The sequence below is a fragment of the Pleurodeles waltl genome, chromosome 5 (assembly GCF_031143425.1).
Source record: "Pleurodeles waltl isolate 20211129_DDA chromosome 5, aPleWal1.hap1.20221129, whole genome shotgun sequence".
Classification (NCBI taxonomy): domain Eukaryota; kingdom Metazoa; phylum Chordata; class Amphibia; order Caudata; family Salamandridae; genus Pleurodeles; species Pleurodeles waltl.
In genome coordinates, this window is record NC_090444.1 from 384,631,936 (window position 1) to 384,647,298 (window position 15,363).

Genomic DNA, 15,363 nt, shown 5'->3' on the forward strand with positions numbered 1-15,363 from the left:
CTCAAGAATGCTGGTTGTGGCCCAGAAGTGATGGGTTCTTTAGGTTCGAGGGAGCAACATTTGAAGAGAACATATGTATGGTCTGTGTTGTAGGTCATGGTCTAGTAATGTTCAACCAGTATGCAAGGTGTGCCCTAAACTTGAGCTCCACAATCACTGGATTCTGGGTAACATCTCAGCCAAAGATTTGCTTGAATTGTTTGATTTGTAGGAGTTATTTGAAGCAAAAGTGATTTGGCTTGCTTTGAAAGTGAAGTTCAGAGTGTGCTGATTGCTGGAGCCTGAGCTCAAAGGGCTTGCCCCAATGTTTTTACCTTTTGAACTTAAGTTAACTGATTGTAGATGCATTGGTGGATTAAATGCTTCTGTATGACTCATAGTGATGTGGCAGCTTCTTCGGAAACATTGCAGTCATGTTCTATAAAACTTGTCAAATGTTGTAGGAGACTTTTAGGTATGGTCCTGGACTTACTCTGAAATCCGCTGGTTGCTTTTAGGGCCAGTAACTATATGTCCTTTATTCAAATGGAGGACTAGTCTGCCATCTGATTTGGCACTATTTATAGAATGTGGGTTTGTTTATTTGGGGTTGATGGTTTGGTTATGTTGAGTTAATGATTACATTTCCATCATCAAGACTACTGAAAAGTATGGCATGATATTATGGGACATGTGAAGACGGTATGTGTCGACTACTGCGTTTATTCATTAAGGAAGGCTGGTTGTAAGATCTCTGCAGTAATTGAGGCAGTCCTATAGTTTGTGTGTCATGCAAGTGGATTACCTTTATATTGCACCTATATTTCTCCTTTTACATCAGAAGGTTAAATGTAATCCTCCTTTATCCAACAATGTACATGGGCTTGCCAATTATTCATACTGGTCGGACACATCGATTAACTTTTCAGCTGGAGATTGACTTGGGTGTCAATTTGCAGCTGGGGTAGTTGGATTTCCTGTGTCAGTAAGTGAATGTACTTTTTAAATAGAATAAAAGGGGGGTATGAAACAAGTCACAAGAACCACTAAAACTGGGGGGTTCCAAATAATTCAAATACTACTTTTGACTTGGTTATGGAGAAATGATTAGATCCATTCTAAGGTGATTCTGGAAATTCTCTTTAGATCTTTTTAATTACAATATTATTGTCAACCAACTCAGAAGTTGACATAGATCCCAACCCTGTGTCTCATTAGCCAAAAACCTCTGTGGTTGTCATGTAGTAGAAATGCTCTTTCACATATAACTGAGATGATGTGCCCAACTTCCCTTTCTAGAATTTTTCAGGAGTACTTAAAGTTTAAGACAGATGGGTAGTCGTGTAGCATCTTAGGATTTGCAATGAGTTTTTTCAGGACGTGGCGCTAAATGCATTTCTGACTGATTCAGCTGCGGAAGGACAGCATCCCCTGGAGAAAATAGAGCCATAAAAGGCATGATGATATCAAGAGAGGGCCCTTGGAAGAAATCATTAAGGCTACTTGAAAGTATCCTGTGCTTCATGCATCCAATGCCTCATATACTACCTAGACGTCATCCAGAACTAGATGTTGTGTGCCTACTTGAAACTAAACCCAACCAAGAGAAAATTAATTGTATTTGTAAAAAACCCTTGATGACTCTGATGGCTCTGAAGCTCAACTTTCACTGAATGCCAAGCCACATGTGTTCATACTGGACACTAACATCATCCTTAAGGATATTGCCATAAAACTAAGGACAGGCTGGTACCAGCTCTCTCTTCTAAAGAAAGTGAAACAATTTCTTCCTGAAAGCAACTTCACAACTGCTGTTCAAGCCCTCGTTCTCCTGCATCCAGATGGTGGTTAATCTCTGCTCCATGGCTTCCCAGATTCCGTACTGGCACCCCTTAAGGTCATTGTACATGTAGCATGCTGATCACATCACCTCCATCCTGATAGAACTCCATTGGCTGCCCTTGCTGGTATGCACAGTCTTCAAAACCTAGCTGAATCAATAAGATAGAAATCAAGACCAGCACCCCCAACCTATCTTGTGCACAAGTTGACCATTTCTGGTTGTTCTGAGGAACTTGAAGCCATGGTACCATCAAATTGCAGACTAAGAAGTCTACAAAAGTCGAAACAAGACACCTCCTTATCCCTTTATGAACCTGGGATCTGGAACCTCATCTCTCTATCCATCAGGACCACCCTAACAAACAAATTACTTACCTCCGGTAATGATTTATCTGGTAGAGATATAATCTAGTTGCAGATTCCTTACCTTAGAATTTCCCCCAGGTATCAGACTGGATCTGAGGAGTTTTCTTCAAGCAGTACCCTTGCGCCTCGTCAGGTGACGTTGGTCAACTCTGCGTCCATCGTTGGAATTATGGTCGTAATGATGACATCGCAGTCGTATATAGGCACAAACCAGCAGGCTAACGTCAGTTTCTTTTTTCACGACTTTCTACGCCAGTAGTGCAGAGCCATGAAGAACACTAAGAATGGTGCGCCAGAGCTAGGGCCCTAAAAAGGGAATCCCTGTCACTAGAAATCAGTTCACAGTGCGGGGAGGATGGAAGGGTCGGTAACGAATCTTCAAATAGAATATATCTCTGCCAATAAATTGTTACCTAAGGTAAGTAATTTGTTCATCTGATAGAGCCTTCTAGTTGCAGATCCCTTACCTTAGACTAAATACCCAATCAGTACCATCCTCGGTGGTGGGCTGTGAACCAAGATCATACTAGAAAGTTCTGCAGGACCGAGTAGCTAAAGTAGCCCTCTCTGTGGACCTGACTGTCCAGGCAGTAATGTTTTGTGAACGTGTGCAGGGATGCCCACGTTGTTGCCTGGCAGATGTTCTGGACAGGAATTCCACATGATAGCGCTGTGGTGGCAGCAGTTGCTCTGATGGAGTGAACATGCAAGCCCTCAGGAGGTTGCTTCTTTGTCAAAGCATAGCACATTTTGATGCAGAGCACTAGCCATCGTGAGATGGTTTGCTTCTGCACCGCCCGCCCTTTCTTTGCACCCACATATCCTACAAAGAGTTGATTGTCCAGCCAAAATCCAATGCTCTTTTTGGACCCAGTCTGTGGAGTCTCTCCTCTTCAAGAGAGAGATGTGAGGGTGCGTAAAATGTAGGCAAAGAGATGGCATAAAAACCTTAGGAACGAAGGAGGCCCTGGTACGAAGCACCACTTTGTCAGGATGGACAGATAAAAATGGTGACTTTGAAGAAATATCTTGAAGCTCACTTACTCTGTGAGCAGAGGTAATGGAAATCAGGAAAGCAGCTTTCAGTGTGAGGGGCCACAAGGGACAATTATGGAGTGGCTCAAAAGAGGCAGACATAAGGTAGCTAAGGACCAGGTTCAAATCCCACAGGGGCATTATGAAAGGGGTAGGTGGGAAAAATGGGAGAGTCCCTTAAGGAACCTCCCAACGATGAAAGACTTGAGTAAATGAGGTTGATCTGGCATTCTGATAAAAAGGCAGGGATGGTGGATAAGTAGCCTTTAGGGGTACCCAAAGCAGAGCCCTGCTGTGCAGAGAAAGGGTAAAGAGTAGAAACTCAGACAGAGGTTCAGAAAGGGGATCAATAGACTTGTTGGCACACTGTGCCACAAATTTGTGCCAACAACAGGGTATACAGTTTTGGTGGAGGGACGCCTGGCTGCCAAGATAACATTACGGACTTCGGGCGGAAGGTCGAAAGCTGTCAATTGCCGCCGCAATCTCCATGGATGAAGGCGGAGACCGGACAGGTACGAGTGGAGAACCGCCGCCTGCTGCTGCGAAAAAAGATCCTCCTAAGGGACAGTCTGATCGGAGGATCCATGGCATTGCTTAGGAGCTTGGAATATCATACTCTTTGTTCCCAGTCCAGAGCCACAAGGATTACTTGGGCCTAGTTGTTCTTGAACTTCTTCAGAACTCTGGGCAGAAGTGGTACTGGAGGGAAGGCATAAAGGAGGTCTGAGTTTCAATCGAGACGAAAGCGTCACTGAGCAAGTGCTGCCTTGGAAACTCCAACATACAAAATAGCTGACTTTGCGCGTTCTCTGCGGAGGCGCACAGATTTAACCAAGGTTCTTCTGACTGCTGAAAGGGACTTTGCGCTACCTTCGGATGGAGACGCCATTCATGATTGAATATGCATCAATGGATGAGTTTGTCTGCTCTGGTGTTCTGAGAGCTCGCTAGATGTTGAACCACCAGGGTTATGCCCTGGTGTTCCAGCCATGACTAGAGGCGCACAGCCTCTTGACAAAGGGTCCACGACCCCACCCTGCCCTGCTTGTTGCAGAACCACATGTCGGTGGTGGTGTCCGTGAACACCTGCACCACTTTTCCTTTGAGAGAGGGAAGGAATGCTTTCAATGCAAGCCTGATCACCAAGAGCTCCAAAAGATTGATGTGGAGCCCAGACTCTGCCACAGACCACAGACCTCTGATCTCTGCATCCCCCATGTGGCCGCCCCATCCTAGGAGTGGCGCATCTGTCACTACAGTGAGATCTGGCTGGGGAAGGAAGAGCCACCGCTGCAAATTATGTGCAGCGCCTTCTGAGATCTGGACTATGTCAGAGAGGTTCCCCTGATGCTGCGCCCACTAGAACTTCAGGTCCCACTGCAGAGCCTTATATGCCATCTGGCACGTGTCACTAGCAGGATGCAGGAGGCCATGAGGTCCAGCAGCCTCACAGTCATTCTCATTGGCATCCAGGATATAGGATAAAACATCGGTATCATAGCCTGAATATCCTGGACTCGTTTTTTGGGAGGATAAGCCCGGCACTGCACTGTGTCCAAAACAGCTCGGATGAAAGGGAGCAACTGAGTGGGAGTCAGGTGTGACTTCAGCATGTTTATAGTGCACCCCAGCAAATTCAGAAGGTTCGCCGTTGTCTGAAGGTGGGAGACCACAGTCTAGGGTGTGCTTGTCTTCAACAGCCAGTGGTTGAGGTAGGGGAAGACTGAAACCCCTAACCTGCACAGAAGAGCTGCAACGGCTGTGTGAGAAAACAGTGCTGATTTCAGAAGCCCCCTAAGTTTTTGCCCCCACTTTTTACTTTTTGCTGGTGTTTTCCTGACTCTGATGGTGCCCTGGGTAGTGCTAACCAGTTCCAGGGCCTGTGGTCTGTACAGAATACGTAGGCACATTAGGCTAATTATAACTGGCTATGTCAACCTACCTATAAGTCCCTAGTATATGGTAGAGCATATAGGTTTAGGGACCCCAGCATAGGCAGGGGTTCATTTTAAAGGCAGGCCTGCCTTGCTGGCTGCTTTTAAATTAAAGTTAAATACAAATTTGACTTTGGAATTAGAAGTACTTCCAAAGTCTTAAACGACCTTATTTTTACATATAAGTCACCCCTAAGGTGTGCCCTATGTGCCCCTAGTCTTAGGTGCCATATAACTATAAGGAGGGACTTTATAAAAATAGTTTTATTAGCCCTGGTGAGGTAAAACAGCCAAATTCATTTTTCCCTCACTGTGGTGAAAGGCTTCCATAGGCTAAAATGGGGACCCCCCTGTTTTTCACCCAGGGGCAAGGATAAATATGGCACAGCTGCACCCACACCTCAGATCCCTACCAGATTCATACAAGGAAGAACATCAGAAGAAGAAGGACTGCCTTTCTGGACCCCTGACCTGCGCCTGGACACTGCACTCTGAAGGACTGCACCAGCTGCACACTTGGGTTTAACCACAAGAAGGACTTTGCCTGACTTCAGCTGGTTCAAGGATGGACTCCCTGTTTGCTACAGGTGAAAAATTGCTTACCAGAGTCCCCTGCCTCAGATCCTGAAGAAACTGACTTACTAACCACTGCCCAGTGGCCGTTTTGGAGTTTGAGCTAGGTGCATGCTGGGAGTTGTAGTCCGCACCCTCAAGGAGCAACTCAGAGCTTCTGTAACCCTGGGGTGAGCTGTGAACTCCAAACGAACCTTAAAAGACCTTCTCGAAGAAGATCCAGAAGTTTGGAGAACTTTTTGAAAACAGCTCCATAGAGGGACCGACCCGCTGCGGCAACTCTAGCCGTCTTGCCTCAACCGCAACACGGCCTGACTTGCAGGTTCGTCCCGCTGAAGAAAATCTCGGAAAAACTGACTACGTCCGAACGTAGAAAGTTGACCAGGACCTCCCGAGCAGTATATCCGAAGAGGGCTCCTGGGATGTCAGATCAAGATTCAGGTTCAGCCCGGTCGAAGGATTTGCATCTCGAAAAATCAAATGTAGAAATCTTCACCAAAGGCTCCCGCGATGCGTATCCGAGTAAGGGCTCCAGGAAGGTCGGATCAGACTGACGACTTCGTCCTGCTGAAGAAAATCTTCAAGAAAATAACTAAGACCGAAGGTTAACTTTTGACCGAGGACTCCCGCTTGCTGTAGCCCAGTAGGGCTCCATGGCAGTTGGCCTTAAAATTTGATTTTGACCTTGTCAAGGTGCGACCAGATTAGCGCTTTTTTGTTTCTAGGTGCTAAAAAACGCAAATTCTTTAAGAATTCATGTCTCTGGTTTCCCTTATCTGAGTTTATTTGTTTTGGTGTCATTTTAAAGATAACAATATACTCAAATTTCATAAATTGGTGTGGGATTTTTATTGTGTTTTACTTATTTACCATTTTGTGATTTTTAAATGCTTCACATACTTGTCTTCTTAATTAAGCCTTGTCGCTCGTTGCCAAGCTACCAAGGGTTGAGCTGGGTTTCGTTTATTGAGACCTAAATGGACCTAAGTGGAGGTTAGTGGCCTGTTGCTAAGTGGAGGTACTTACCTATCCTTACCAATAATCCACTTTCCAACAGTTTTGGTGGCAGCGGTGGGATCCAGTACTTGTGTTTAATATCACACTACAGTTTTAAGTGAAATAAGTTTAAAATCCTCTAAATTGACCTAGAGCAAAAGTATTTTTGATTTTTCAAATCTTTACTAATTTTTGAATTACTTCATTTTTGATTTTTCTAAACTGTTCTGATCAATTATTGCCAAAAAATTGTAAGTGACCCAAAACTTAAGGGAGACCATGTAGCTTGATCTGGCTAGCCTACCCACACTTACTACAGCTGAACTTCGGGTGTTGTGTAGAAAGAGGGGATTACCTGCTGCTAACAACCTCAGGAAGGCTGTGATGGTCAAGTCCCTAGAAGCTTGGGCAGCGCAGAAAATGACAGAGAAAGCTTCAGAGGTAGGAAGGGAGAGGGAAGATGTCCTCTCCAACTTCCAGGAGGAGGAGGATGATTACCTCACTGTAATCTCAGCAGCTAGGGCTCCATCCAGAGCTAGTGGGAGGGGAGGGTCTGTAGCAACGGACCAAGAAGATGCAGACCTGGACCTCAGGGAAAGGGAACTTGAGGCCTATGTAGGCCTCATAGCTTTAGAGGCAGAGAAGTTGGCCCTAGAAAAGAAGAAGTGGGCAAGGATGGAACAGAGAGATAGTGGCAGCGACAGAGAAGCTGAGATGTCCATGGGTGGGGTTTTGTGCCCCAGATTACCAAAGGGGTGGTTCCTGCCTATGTAGAGGGGATGTTATAGACAAGTGGCTGGGGCCTTTGAGAGGGCCCTCCAGATGAGGAGAGGTAAGCCTCAGTACTGAGGGAGGGATAGGCTTCTGACATTAAGTGGGGAAGAGGCTGATTCATACCGTAGTATCCAGAGGTGCTTAACTAAAACGTTTGGTCTGGCCCCAGAGCAGTGTAGGATGAAATTCAGGGACATACAGAAGGTCAATAACCAGTCTTGGGTTGACTTTGTAGACACCTCACTTAAGGCACTAGAGGGCTGGGTACATGGCAACAACGTAAATACTTATGAGGGGTTATACAGTCTGATCATGAGAGGGCACATCTTCACCAATTGTATCCAAGAGAGGGTAGGCCAGCATCTAGTGGACTCTAAGCTGACCAACCCCAGAGAGCTGGGTGAGGCAGCTGAGTTGGTTGAGAACCAGGGTGGTTGTCAAGCCCCAGGGGGGAGACTCCAAGAAAGGGGGGGGGCAGGTCCCCAAAAACCTAAGGAGGGAGGTGGTAAGCCCTCCACAGAGACTACCTCGGTGACCCAGAACCCTAAGAAGGAGGGGAGTAAATCCCACTAGGACAAGTAAAGCAGGGAGACGCAGGGTTAAAAAAGCTCTTGGACAGTAAGGCGTGCTTTGACTGTCAGCAGACAGGTCACTTCAGAGGGGATGCAGCCTGTCCAAGGAAGAAGGTTATCATTGGGCTGTCCAGTGTAGCCATGGACGAGGACTCCTCAGAAGATGAGGTCCTCATAGCATTGGGCTGGGAGAGAGGACCAGACGGTAAGCTGGTGATCCCTGAGGGTGGGAGTAGGCACTTTAACCCCAGTTAGGTAAATGGGATCCATACCACTGGCCTGAGAGACACCTGTGCCAGTCACACCATAGTGAGTGACCGGCTTGTGACCCCAGACTTGTATGTCTCAGGAGAGACTAGGAAAGTCAGGATAGCCACAGGGGAGGTCACCTCCAAACCTGTAGCCATAGTGGCTCTAAAGAGGGAGGGTATCCTTGATTGGTTTAGAGTGGTGGTCAGTGCTGACCTCCCCCTAGACTGTACCCTGGGCAATGACCTCCCAGACGTGAGACTGGTCCCAGATGGGGCGGTCGCCCAGGGCGCCCCCCCCAACCCAAAGTCCTGGGGAGCTAGTCCCCACAGTCAGGAAACAGTGGTCCCCCAGAAAAGGAAAGAAGAAAGGGAAGGGTAGGCCACTCTTGAAGAGAGTTCCAAGGAGCCAAAGGCCTTCTGCCCCAGTAAGGGGGGGGGCAGAATTAGCCCTGGTGAGGCCTCACCTGTCCCCAAGGAAGTCCTGAAAACTCAGGCAACTGTCCAGGTGCAGGGTGTTTCCCCTGCACTGACAAAAGAGAGAGTGGAAGGAGCGTGCCTAGCACAGGAGGTGGTAGACCCCCACTTTAAACAGCAAGAGGGGTGCCAGGACCCCACAGTCACCCCTAAAGCAGCTCACCCACCTGTCAGTGGAGATCTTATGGTGTGATTCTGACAGCTGTCAGACGCCTCTGCTGGGTGCTGGCCTGTATGGCAGCACTGGACTTGGCCTGGGAGGCAGACCCAAGGGCCAAAAGCAAAGTAGCCCCCATCACCCTGTTGGTCATGGTGGGGTTGCTTAAGTGTTGGGTGACCTCTTTGGGTAAGCTAGGTGTTGCCCTAGCAAAGTTAGGGATAGGGGAGGTGGGCACCTCACTACCCAAGTTGGCAGAGAGAGAGGAGAAAGATCGCCCAAGAGGGAAGTTTCAGTTTAAAATGGGGTCGTTCACTGTTGGGATGGGTTCACTACCTAGAGGGAGTGACCATGACAGGAGGGTGTAAGGCAGAGTAGGGTCTTCAAAGGGACAGACAGTTTTCTTCAATGTCTTCCTCACCTGACAAGCCAGGAAGATTCTCCCAGGGTGGGACTCAGTCTCCTGGGAGTGTGGGCTGGGGGGGCTTGTGTGAGAAAGCAGGGCTGATTGCAGAAGCCCCCTAACTTTTTGCCCCCATTTTTTACTTTTTGCTGGTGTTTTACTGACTCTGATGGTGCCCTGTGTACTGCTAACCAGTCCCAGGGTCTGTTCTCTGTATAGAATAAGTATGCAAATTAGGCTAATTATAATTGGCTATGTCAACCTACCTAGACGTCCCTAGTATATGGTAGGGCATATAGGTTTAGGGACCCCAACATAGGCAGGGGGTCATTTTAAAGACAGGCTTGCCTTGCTGGCTGCTTTTAAATTAAAGTTAAATGCAAACTCGACTTTGGAATTAGAAGTACTTCCAAAGTCTTGAACTACCTTATTTTAACATATAAGTCACCCCTAAGGTGTGCCCTATTGTGCCCTTAGGGTTGGGTGCCATCTAACTATAAGCAGGGACCTTATATAAATAGTTTTATAAGCCCTGGTGAGGTAAAGCAGTCAAATTAGTTTTTCCCTCACTGTAGTGAATGGCCTCCATAGGCTAAATGGGGAGACTTTATTTTAATTAACAAAGTCCCTTTAAGTGTCAGATACCTTGAGTTTGGTATCAAATGAATTGTTATAATAAGTCCCACAACTTACGATTGCTGTATTTAATACAACTAGTTTAGGTAGAGTTTAAAACTCTACCTAAAAAGTTGCCAACTTCAGCTCTGTAGTGCCCTTCTCTGATTGGCCAGGCTGTCTTGAAGAGGTGTGAAGGGGCCTGGGCTGAACATAAAGGATGTGCCTGGGGGAGGAGAACTACCTAAGCAGATGGGGAAGCAGGAAGGTGGAGGGCTGCAACTGGTCTTCAAAGGCAGGGAAGGACATTTGGAGCAACCCAGCACCTCCCTCACATCCTGCAATCCCAGACAATTAGGTGCCCTCTTGATTAGATTAGAAGAGGGCAGGAGAAGGGTGTGTTTAGGATTTGTAGCCACACCAGTTGGTGCGCTCAGCCAGATGTAACCTCCAAAAATCAGTTTCCGCAATGATAGATTTTTGAAGAATGTTGCTCCCTGGGATTGATTTTTGACACACTTCCCAGGAAGTGGTCATCACAGAGGGAAGGACCCTGCATCTGATTGGAGAACCATGACCCCCCTGTTTTTCACCGAGAAGCAAGGATACATATGGCAGAGCTGCATCCACACTTCATATGCCTACCAGATCCCTACAAGGAAGAACATCAGAAGAAGAAGGACTGCCCTGCTGCACACTTGGGCTTAACCACAAGAAGGACTTTGCCTGGCTTCAGCTGGTTCAAGGAGGGACTCCCTGTTTGCTTCAGGTGAAAAAATTGCTAACCAGATTCCCCTGCCTCAGATCCTGAAGAAACTGACCAGCTGACCACTGTCCAGTGGCCCTTTTGGAGTTTGAGCAAGGTGCATTCTGGGAGTTGTAGTACACACCCTCAAGGAGCAACTCAGAGATTCTGGAACCTTGGGGTGAGCTGTGGACTCCAAAAAAACCTTAAAAGACCTTCTGGAAGAAGATCCAGAAGTTTGGATAAGATTGAAGAACTGTTTGGAAAAAGCTCCATAGAGGGACCAACCCGCTGCAGAAACTCAAGCCGGCTTGCCTCAACCGCAACCTGGCCTGACTTGCAGGTGCGTCCCACCGAAGAAAATCTCAGAAAAAGGGACTACGTCTGAACGCAGAAAGTTGACCGGGACCTCCTGAGCAGTGTATCCAAAGAAGGCCCCAGGGACGTCGGATCAAGATTCAGGTTTGGCCCGGTCAAAGGATATCCATCTCTAAAAATTATCTAAGTCCGAACGTAGAAATCTTCACTGTTGGCTCCCGCAACACGTATCCAAGGAAGGGCTCCAGGGAGGTCAGATCGGACTGGCGACTTCATCCTGCTGAAGAAAATGATCAAGAAAACTTTTTACCAAGGTATCTCGCTTGCTGTAGCAGAACAGTGCTCCATCGCAGTTGGCCTTAAATTTGTCCTGGTCGAGGTGCGACCAGATGACCAGACTGGCGCTTCTTTGTTTCTAGGCGCTAAAAATCACGAATTCTTTAAAAATTAATGTCTACGGTTCCCCTTATCAGAATTTATTTGTTTTGGTGTCACTTTAAAGATAAAAATATACTCTAATTTCATAAATGGGTGTGGGATTTTTATTGTATTTTGTGTTTTACTTTTTTAGCGTTTTGTGATTTTTAAATGCTTTACACACTTGTCTCCTAAGTTAAGCCTTGCCGCTTGTTGCCAAGCTAACAAGGGTTGAGCTGGGTTTCATTTATTGGGATATAACTGGACCTAAGTGGAGGTTAGTGGCCTGTTGCCAAGGGTAGGTACTCCCCTGCCCTTACCAATAATCCACTTTCCAACACACTGCCATCACTTTCATGAAAACCCTAGGGGCGCTAATAAGGCTGGAGGGAAGCACGGTAAATTGAAAGTGCTCGTGACCTATTACGAATCACAAGTAGGGTCTGTGAACAGGAGGGATGGTTATGTGGAAGTAGGTGTCTTGTAAGTCCAACGTTACATCCAGTCTCCAGGGTCCAGGGCAGACAGGACCTGAGCCAGGGTGAGCATTTTGAACTTCTCCTTCCTGAGGAAGAGATTGAGGGCCTGGAGGTCTAGGATAGGGCGAAGGCCCTTGTCCTTCTTGGGCACCAGAAAGTAGCAGGAATAACAACCACGACCTACTTCTGGTGCAGGGAACCTCTGTATGGCTCCCTTGGCCAAGAAAGCTGCGACTTCCTCATGGAGTAGTGCCAAATGATCCTCCAGTAAGCAGGTGTAAGACAGTGGCAAGAGCGGTGGTGTAGTCTTGAAGGGCAGGGAATAGTCCCTTTGGACTATTTCCAAAACCTACGTGTTCATTGTGTTGGATTCCCAGTGGCGCAGGTGATGGCGGATCCTGCCTCCAACTGGCCTGGGATGTTGCGATTGAGAAGGAGGGTTTGGAGGCTGCAGCGGGGGTGGGGTGGACTGAGCAGACCTCTGGCTCACTGACCCACAGGCCGTGGGGTTCCGTGTCCGCAAAGCTCAGAGGCGGGCAGGGAAAGAAACCAGGAGAAAGCCCCTTCCGTGAGCACAAAAGGGTCGAAAAGCGGACTGTGCTGGACGAGGGGCTGCTGCAAGGCCAAGGGACCAAGCCGTAGCCTGGGACACCTTGAAACGATCAAGCGCCGAGTACGCTTTGTCTCCGAAGAGACAGATGCCGTCGGAGACTGTTGGACATCCCCCAAAAAGCCAGACATCCTCAATCAGGTGTGGTACTGAAAGGACATTGTTGACGCAAATGATCTGCCCAGAGAGTCGGTCGTGGCCAGCACATACTGTATTGTGAACTTTGTTGCATCCCTCCCATCAGCAACGGCTTGGGAGATGATGGCCCGGGCCTCCTCAGGGCCCTGTGGCAACAATTGCACAACCGTACCCAATAAGGAATGGGTGTAGCTGCCCAAGAGGCATGCAGTGTTCACGGTCCTCAATGCCAGACTGGAGGAAGAAAACATCTTCTTCTCAAGCTGATCCCGTCTTTTTGACCCCCAATCCAGTGAGGGCGGATGGAAATGCACCAGATGAGGAAGAAGCCTGGATGACAAGGCTCCTAGGTGTAGGGTGTTGGGAAAGGAATTTAGGGTAGTTCGGCACAGGCCTATGGCGGCAGGCGATTGTTCTATTCACAGGAGCCCCTGTGCTGGAAGTACCCAGTATGATAACCGTGAGGGCTTCATTGAAAGGTAAAAGGGGTTCCGAGGTGGAAGCCCCAGGCTGGAGCACCACAGTCAGGAGGTTAGTCCTGACCGCCACAGAAGGAAGCTCGAAGGCGAGGTACTCAGCCACCTAGGAGTATGACGCTCCCTCCTCCAAAGCCACGAAAGGGGGAGAAAGCATGACAGCGTCTGGAGAAGTATCCAGACCACTAGCCTCACCCAATTCCTGTGCCCAGTCCAAATCAGGATTGTCTAGCTGGTATTCTAGAGGGTAAAGCGACCCCTCCAAACCTTCCCTGTACCCGTACCCACAGTAAAGATGGTCAGGATCCAACATGGGGTGAGTAGACCCCATTGAAGATGTATCCGGCATCGAGCGATGCCATTTTGGCTCTGGGTCATCGAGGATAAGGATTGGCTCGACGTCGATTGTGGGCCCATCTGTCGTTAGGAGTGTCGACGTCTTTCCTGGCACCGAGGAAAGTCGGGTTGGCACAACTGGCTTCGGAACGGATCCGATAATGGATCCAGAGAGGCCCTCAGTGCCTGGGGCCGAAGCCGCACAGAACCAAAGGGACCCCCTTCCGACCCCACAAGTCACCGCAGGAGGGTCGGTCTGCCCAAAGATGAGGCACATGGCCTTGAAAAACTCTCTCAGCTGGGTAGATGTGGCTATGGCTCTTGGAAACTCTGTGAGGCGTGGAGCGGACCCAGAAGTAGGCTCCATGGACGGTGGCCTAGAACGCCAATGTTCTTCCTGGGTCAAATTGGGCGAGCGAAGGCGAGAAGTCGAAGAATGTTTGGCCTTCTTAGACTTCTTTTTCTTCTGACCCAAGTGCCCGAGGACTTAGAGTGGGATGACGAAGATTGATGGTGACTCCGCAAACGGTCTTGTGACCTTCCTCTTGAACGAGACCGGTAATGAAGTGGAGTTGAGCGCCTGGCCGCCATGAGCTTTATGGACTGCTCCCTCAAAGCCTTCAGGTTCATGGCCTGGCACCTGGAGCACGACTTCGGGTCATGGTCGCGCTCCAGGCACAATAAGCACACGAGGTGTAGATCCATCACCGACATCATTCAGTGACAGGAGTCACATGGCTTAAAAACGATCTTCTGTGACATCCATCAAATATATCATCAAAACAATCAAAGTTAGTCAAAAAATGACTAAGGGTAGCTCTGTCCAAATCTGTGCATAGACTGGCGTGGAAAGAAAAGAACTGACTTCAGTGCGCCAGGGTGGCGTCTATATTCAACCGCAACGTCATCACAGCGACCACGACGCCAACGGAAGACGTGGAGTCGACCGGTGCCACCTGATGGCATGCAAGGGTACTGCTTGAAGGAAAATCTCCAAATCCAGTCTGACACCTGAGGGATATACCAAGGTAAGGAATCTGCAACTAGAAGTCTTTATCAGATGCTGCTTTAATTTAGTAAAGAATTGAAGGCACATTTTTTTAAAATAACACTACACTGCAATACATTAACAGTCCACAAACCAGCTACCTTGCCTATCACTTGTCGGCTTTAGGCATGTCTTTGACCCTGCAAAGCACTCCACTGCCTTTTGGCTAGCTTTGTACTACAGGAACTCCACATACATACATGCATATATAGACTGCAGACTTTATTCCTGTTTGCAAGCCCCACTACCTCTACCTCACCCAGCAGGATTTAGTGTTTAGATTATCAGCCAGAGCACTAAATGTACACGGTCAAAAAGTATCAAAAAGTATATTTTTCCAAGATTAATTGCCACTCTAAACAGAATAAAAATGTTGTTTTCGGTTTATACAAATAGTGTTGTGCCAAACATGCGGTATTAATATTATATGGTATAAAACCCAACGTTTGCTTAGAAGAGCATTTAAATTAAAAGAGGACGTTGAAGTATTAACATTCAATTCATACCTGTACAGAACAAGTAGCTGCAATGACACCATCAACGGGTGTTTCAGAGAAAGGGTCAAATGTTCTGTCCGGTCGTCGCATAAAGTCTGGTTTAAGGAGGTACCTTAAAAACATGATAAAATGTCTTATCAAAATCAGAATTTGAGAAGGTTTATAAATGATCTATGGTATAATGGTAATTACGGGTAAAACCTGAAGGTTCAATTGAAGACTGTGGAATTACGGCGGTGGGGGCGGGGAGGTCAATAATCCTTGGTCTGATTCACCCAGTTATCCCCGATTCCCCCAGAGATTAAACCAGACCTTTTGACTGCTT

At 47.6% G+C, this 15,363-nt stretch overlaps 1 protein-coding gene across 5 annotated transcripts in view; it reads right to left on the bottom strand.

The window, feature by feature from the left end:
• PLCB4 (phospholipase C beta 4) overlaps positions 1–15,363 on the bottom strand; it is a 985,968-nt gene that overhangs the window by 164,064 nt on the left and 806,541 nt on the right. For all 5 annotated transcript variants that reach the window (XM_069234144.1, XM_069234142.1, XM_069234140.1 and 2 more), the window contains one exon: positions 15,048–15,150. In XM_069234144.1, coding sequence (XP_069090245.1) covers positions 15,048–15,150 — 103 coding nt within the window. The remainder of the gene's footprint in view (positions 1–15,047; positions 15,151–15,363) is intronic.